The 7,500-nt window shown below is 47.4% G+C and overlaps 1 protein-coding gene across 8 annotated transcripts in view; it reads right to left on the bottom strand.

Annotated features, from left to right (window-relative positions):
* Positions 1 to 7,500, bottom strand: part of sec31a (SEC31 homolog A, COPII coat complex component) — a 37,026-nt gene that overhangs the window by 28,651 nt on the left and 875 nt on the right. For 7 of the 8 annotated variants that reach the window (XM_076283855.1, XM_076283856.1, XM_076283857.1 and 4 more), the window contains exons 2-6: positions 7,047 to 7,126; positions 3,684 to 3,807; positions 1,766 to 1,964; positions 966 to 1,061; positions 411 to 551 (exon numbers count right to left, since the gene is read on the bottom strand). In XM_076283855.1, the coding sequence (XP_076139970.1) occupies positions 411 to 551; positions 966 to 1,061; positions 1,766 to 1,964; positions 3,684 to 3,807; positions 7,047 to 7,125 (639 nt within the window). In that variant the 5' untranslated portion in view covers position 7,126. Of the gene's footprint in view, positions 1 to 410; positions 552 to 965; positions 1,062 to 1,765; positions 1,965 to 3,683; positions 3,808 to 6,866; positions 6,878 to 7,046; positions 7,127 to 7,500 lie in introns of those variants that run through there. The other variant, XM_076283860.1, reaches the window with a different exon arrangement.

Here is a 7,500-nt window from a genome sequence, read left to right as displayed (position 1 = left end):
CGCACTTACGTGACTATCCTACTTCAAGTATTAGCCTACGCACAATAGATTTCTCTTCTTTAGCCTATAATACATAGGCTACACTTCGTAAACAAAAAGCAGCAGTGACAGGCAGCGGCCGCATATATTCTGCGTCATATATCTCGCATCTTGTGAACTCTAAGCCCCCACCCCTCACTCGACAACCACACGGAGATTCTGTAATGTGCGTGTATGTCGTTCACACATACGTCCGTATAAGGTCAGTATTAGGTCCGCAGGTTAGCATCATATCTGAATCATCCGAAGGGTAGGACCTCCGTTTGACAAACCTCCGCATGTACTCCGGAGGTTATATCTGAAAACGCTTTGTGTGTGTGTGTGTGTGTGTGTGTGTGTGTGTGTGTGTGTGTGTGTACATATAGACCTACCCGGTTACTGTGGTCGCTGACTTTGATGATGAGGTCGTTCTTGCGCAGGTCCCAGATGGAGGCTCGGCCACTGGGGCTAGCAGACGCAAGGATGTGTTGCACCTGACCGTTCCACGCTACGCAACTCACATCCTCCAGGGGCTAGAGAACACACACACACACACACACACACACACACACACACACACACACACACACACACACACACACACACACACACACACACACACACACACACACACACACACACACACACACACACACACACACACACACACACACACACACACAACCTGTTAATATATACACACATAGCAGATTGTGGTGCACATGACAGTTCCAAACCATAACCACACACACACGCACGTACACACACACACACACACAAACACACACTAGCACACACGCAGGGACACACACACACGCACGCACACACACACACACACACACACACACACACACACACACGCACACACACACACACGCACCATCACACACCCCATCACACGCCCCATCACACGCCCATCACACGCACCCACACAATCACGCACACACCTGAGATTTAGGCCCGGGGGTCATTGGAGAGCTGAAGGAGTTCAGGTCCCAGATGTAGATCTCTGACTCATTCCCTCCTGAGGCGAACAGGTTTGTCTGGCAAAGTCAACATCATGGAATTACAAATGTATTAGTGATCCATGCACAGATTTATGCTACACACACACACACACACACACACACACACACACACACACACACACACACACACACACACACACACAGGTGTGTGAGTGGTTGGCATGGGTTGCTAGCAGAAACCCAAGCAGTAGACAGCTCATCTCTGGGATTGGCCAGATTACCACAAGAACCGGATCTCTGGGATGGCCCAGTACCAGAGAACCGATCGGTGGAGAACTCAGACCTACCCGGGTTATGCAGTCGCTGACTTTGATGATGAGGTCGTTGTTGCGCAGGTTCCAGATGTGTGTCATATTATTGTAGATATTGTGTGTCATATTTGGGACGAGCTTAATACCAGGGAACCTGCCAGAGGGAATGTCTGAGACTTCCGCTAATACTGTAAACCGTGATGACGCTCATCAATACAGCAATTTCCTGTGTATTAGCTGCATTGCGTATAAACAGCATGAAAGTGTTTTAATCACATTTAAAAGAAAAAAAGGACTCATCTGCTGAATTTACCACAAGAACCGCATCTCTGGGATCGCCCAGTACCAGGGAACCGACCGGTGGACAACTCATATTTAGGACGGGCCCAATACCAGGGAACTGCCCAGAGGGAATGTCTAGGAATGCCTGCCTCATCGTGAGCTGTCTCATCACTGGACAAGACTCACCTGGAAGGGGTTGACGTCGAGCGCCCGTACGGGGCCTGTGTGTTTGGTGCTCTGGTCGATGACCACGTCGCTGCTGCCATCGAGGATCTTGGCGGGGTCATACAGGATGATGTTTCCATTCTCTCCCCCAGCGATGAGCACCCCCGAGGGATGTCCGTCTGACCCGATGCCATGGGGACCCCACGCCAGCTTGTGGTACCTGAACCAGGAGAGGGAACAGCCCTGTGTTAACACTACACAACCAGGAGAAGGAACAGCCCTGTGTTAACACTACACTCAGAAAGGGAATAGCCCTGTATTAACACTACACAACCAGGAGAAGGAACAGCCCTGTGTTAACACTACACTCAGAGAGGGAATAGCCCTGTGTTAACACTACACTCAGAGAGGGAACAGCCCTGTGTTAACACTACACACAACACAACCAGGAGAGGGAACAGTCCTGTGTTAACACTACACTCAGAGAGGGAATATCCCTGTATTAACACTACACAACCAGGAGAAGGAACAGCCCTGTGTTAACACTACACTCAGAGAGGGAATAGCCCTGTGTTAACACTACACTCAGAGAGGGAACAGCCCTGTGTTAACACTACACACAACACAACCAGGAGAGGGAACAGCCCTGTGTTAACACTACACTCAGAGAGGGAACAGTCCTGTGTTAACACTACACACAACACAACCAGGAGAAGGAACAGCCCTGTGTTAACACTACACTCAGAGAGGGAATAGCCCTGTATTAACACTACACAACCAGGAGAAGGAACAGCCCTGTGTTAACACTACACTCAGAGAGGGAATAGCCCTGTGTTAACACTACACTCAGAGAGGGAACAGCCCTGTGTTAACACTACACACAACACAACCAGGAGAGGGAACAGCCCTGTGTTAACACTACACTCAGAGAGGGAACAGTCCTGTGTTAACACTACACACAACACAACCAGGAGAAGGAACAGCCCTGTGTTAACACTACACTCAGAGAGGGAATAGCCCTGTATTAACACTACACAACCAGGAGAAGGAACAGCCCTGTGTTAACACTACACTCAGAGAGGGAATAGCCCTGTGTTAACACTACACTCAGAGAGGGAACAGCCCTGTGTTAACACTACACACAACACAACCAGGAGAGGGAACAGCCCTGTGTTAACACTACACTCAGAGAGGGAACAGTCCTGTGTTAACACTACACACAACACAACCAGGAGAAGGAACAGCCCTGTGTTATCACTACACTCAGAGAGGGAACAGCCCTGTATTAACACTGCACTCAGAGAGGGAACAGCCCTGTATTAACACTGCACCCATTCAACACTATCTCATGGTACCTGAACTGAGATTATATTATATTTTCCAGATTTATATTATATTTGCCAAATTCCATCCTTAAGAGAGTCCAAGGATGTAAAGATCAGTCACACCTAAATGTGTTACCAGGTCAGTAGATGTGTGTGTGTGTGTGTGTGTGTGTGTGTGTGTGTGTGTGTGTGTGTGTAAGTATATATACTCTTTTGATATATATTTTTTGTGAGGGAAATTTGGTCTCTGCATTTATCCCAATCCGTGAATTAGTGAAACACACTCAGCACACAGTGAACAAACAGTGAGGTGAAGCACACACTAATCCCGGCGCAGTGAGCTGCCTGCAACAACAGCTCGGGGAGCAGTGAGGGGTTAGGTTAGGTGCCTTGCTCAAGGGCACGGGTTTGAACTGGCAACCCTCCGGTTGCAAGTCTGAAGCGCTAACCAGTAGGCCACGGCTGCCCCACGGCTGCATTCTAATTTGTGTGTGTGTGTGTGTGTGTGTGTGTGTGTGTGTGTGTGTGTGTGTGTGTGTGTGTGTGTGTGTGTGTGTGAGTGAGTGAGTGAGTGAGTGAGTGAGTGAGTGAGTGAGTGAGAGTGTGTCAGTCACCTGTGAGGGGATGAGAAGGTGCCGCTGGTCTTCATGTCCAGTGTCGGGTCAGTCAGGTCCAGCTGGAAGATCTCCAGCGAGGCGCTGGTACTGAAGCTGGCATCTAGCTGCTGGGCAGAGGTGCCTACACACACACACACACACACAAATTAGAATGCAAAACACACATGCAGTGATAGAAACAGCAGCAACAACTGATCAGAGCTTTCTGCTGCTCCTGTTAGCAGATCAGGAGTCCAGGCCGTGCATCAGATTAAGGGCCTTGTGGAACGCATCCCACAGGGCTGGAGCATCTTCCCCCATAGCATCTATCATCAGCACCGTAGCATCACTGAGCTAAAGCGCCACTCTCATGATGACACCCTCAGCATCAGCACCGTAGCAACACTGAGCTAAAGCTCTGCTCTCATGATGACACCGTCAGCATCAGCACCGTAGCAACACTGAGCTAAAGCTCTGCTCTCATGACGACACCGTCAGCACCTATCATCAGCACCGTAGCAACACTGAGCTTAAGTGCCGCTCTCATGACGACACCGTCAGCATCAGCACCGTAGCAACACTGAGCTAAAGCTTTGCTCTCATGACGAGACCATCAGCATCAGCACCGTAGCAACACTGAGCTAAAGCTCTGCTCTCATGACGACACCGTCAGCATCAGCACCGTAGCAACACTGAGCTAAATCGCCGCTCCCATGACGACACCGTCAGCATCAGCACCGTAGCAACACTGAGCTAAAGCGCCGCTCTCATGACGACTCTTTCAGCATCTATCATCAGCACCGTAGCAACACTGAGCTTAAGCGCCGCTCTCATGACGACACCCTCAGCATCTATCAGCACCATAGCAACACTGAGCTAAAGCGCCGCTCTCATGACGACACCGTCAGCATCAGCACCGTAGCAACACTGAGCTAAAGCACCGCTCTCATGACGACACTCTCAGCATCTATCTATCAGCACCGTAGCAACACTGAGCTAAAGCTCTGCTCTCAAAAGGACACCCTCAGGGTCAGTCATCAGACAAAGTGGAGGGTTATCAACCTATCCAGACAAAGCATAGCTCAACCAATCAGGGAAATGATCTGCACATTAATCGTGGCCCCTGAAGAGGCTGTGATGTGATGTGTGTTTTCCTGTGCTTCATTGTAGAGACGGTCCACTAGTGCTGTCAACATGACTATAACCATCCTTACACCAGAAGACTTTGACCAGATTTGGGAAAGATTCTTGAGAGATTGTAGTCTTTTGAGTAAAGCTTGAATGGGGGGGGGGGGGCATTCGTTAAAAGACTCCAATCTTTCAGGAATCTTTCCCAGATCTTGTCAAAGTCTTTAACCTCCTCCACCACTGTTAACAGACAGAACAAATCGAATCCGAATCAGATCGTGCTTGAATCAGAAGGAGGAATAAAGAATAGAAATGTAATGTATTCCAGTGTATAGCCCGGCCCTGTGTATTAACCTCATAGCTGAACAAACTTAGCAAAATCAGTGTAGAAACCTCTGCGGGAATTCGTGGTATTGTCAACACAACCAACTTTCAACAGAATAATGTCAGTACAGTTTTCTTCCAATAGCAGGTCACGGCTGTCAACACAGCCCACTTCACTAATGATTTGGTGGTTTAAAGCTGCAGTTGGCAAGATTTTTTTGATCATGTTTACTGAAACAGACACTATGCTCCGACAGAACAACATAAATCAGCCGGTTTTAGATAAAAAAACGCACTTCTACCTCCACCTGGAGCCTGTTATTTGTTTTGCAAAAATCCACAGCTCCCAGTTCTTCTGGTCCAATCAGAGCAGGGCTGTGTGAGATCTGTCTGGTGCAGTTTGGTGCTCACTGACGAGCACAAACTCGATGAAAGGGTGCTCGGTGGTAGTGGTAGAGGGGCATGAGAGTTGTAAACATTCAAAATTTTGGCTAAGTCCCCTCAATCTGTCAGACTTGCCAACGGCAGCTTTAAGTTAGGTGTCGCAGGTTTGGTTGGAAGTATGCTTTTGAGTGTGGACACGTATACAATGAAAAAACAGAGTAGAGACTAAAGATGAACACAGTACAACCTGCACAGATGTACTGTAGGCTAAGAGGAACTAAAGCTTTTGCCCTTTAAAGCTTGCAAGACCAGATTTGTGAGATGCTTGAGCAAAGTGAGATGCTTCAGGATTAACTGCTTAATTTTCCCCAAACACCACCATCAAGGAGGAACTTGATACTCTTAGGACTCTTCAGCTGGCAAAGGCAAAGCCATGTTATTCATATAGAGCATTTTGTACACAAAGGCATAGCCATGTTATTCATAAAGAGCATTTTGTACACAAAGGCAAAGCCAAACTGAAGGATGAAAAGAAACCATTTCTAGCAGTACCTTGCACCTCCTTGTCACTACTAAATAAAACGTCTCCATAGTCAAGATGAACTGACCAACTGTTGCTGTTGTTATTGTTTGTTCCTAATGCACATATAGTCATGTGAACATCTCTACTGTACTGTATGTACGTGTGAACATTTCTACGACAGCAGAAAAGGAACGCAGGGACACAGTGCTGGACATTAGTAAGAATGTCCACACACTGCAGTGAAAGTTGTGCTGACATACAACACACGGCATAGTGGCCAACCTCAACGTGCAACTTATACAAACAAATACAAAATACAGACTCCATTTAAAAAAAATGAATCCATACAACACAAAATGGAACTGGACTGGACTGTGTGGCATGTTTTGCCCATGTGCATATTTACTAGAAGAACTGGACTGTTTGGCATGTGTTGTCCAAACGCATATTTACTAAAAGAACTGGACTGTGTGGCATGTTTTGCCTATTTGCATATTTACTAGGAGAACTGGACTGTGTGGCATGTGTTGTCCAAACGCATATTTACTAGAAGAGAACCAGTGTCCCATCAGCTGCAGACAGAGGTCACTTTTGGCCAGGGAAGGCAAGTGCTGAAAAAAGGCTCACCTACATCCAGGCGGACTGAATGCAACAGAAAGTTTCGCCTGTGGACAGGTAGACTAAACTGTAGAGTGTACGATAAGGAACAGTGGACAGGTAGACTATACTGTAGAGTGTAGGATAAGGCTCACCTGTGGCCAGGTATACTATACTGTAGAGTGTACGATAAGGCTCACCTGTGGACAGGTAGACTAAACTGTACAGAGTATGGTAAGGCTCACCTGTGGCCAGGTAGACTAAACTGTACAGTGTACGATAAGGCTCACCTGTGGACAGGTAGACTAAACTGTAGAGTGTACAATAAGGCTCACCTGTGGCCAGGTAGACTAAACTGTACAGTGTACGATAAGGCTCACCTGTGGACAGGTAGACTAAACTGTAGAGTGTACAATAAGGCTCACCTGTGGCCAGGTAGACTGGATGCTGCTGCGCTGGGCTCCAGGCCTGGATAGCTGTGCGGTTGATCTCTTTCAGCTTCATCCTGCAGACAGAAGGGGACAGAACAGAAGAGAACTCAGGCAAACAACCAACCATGGTGGAGGGCAAGCAGCATCGACCTCTCTGCAGACACTCATCTGCTCTATGTACACCAATAGATGCACCCCAATACTCTACAATAATAGATTCGTCTCAAAGTGTTAAGCTAAGGATCTGTTACACCCTTCCAAAAAATAACTGTACAATGCCATGTGTCAAAATGCAGTTTTGGAGAACTTATTTGCAGTTCATTCACGTATTGCACTACCTGGTGCTGCACTTTACTGTAGAAATGCAATGCAATACTGCTATATTTTGGACACAGAAACCTTACTGTACTGCAGAATAATCCATGACTGCAATTATTTTCTGTAAGAG

This window comes from Alosa pseudoharengus, unplaced genomic scaffold (genome assembly GCF_046254945.1).
Source record: "Alosa pseudoharengus isolate Yale_2024_CS ecotype anadromous, Long Island Sound unplaced genomic scaffold, YU_APseudo_1.1 YU_APseudo_1.1_scf_14, whole genome shotgun sequence".
NCBI classification, from domain to species: Eukaryota; Metazoa; Chordata; class Actinopteri; order Clupeiformes; family Clupeidae; genus Alosa; species Alosa pseudoharengus.
This window is presented reverse-complemented; position numbering and strand designations above follow the sequence as displayed.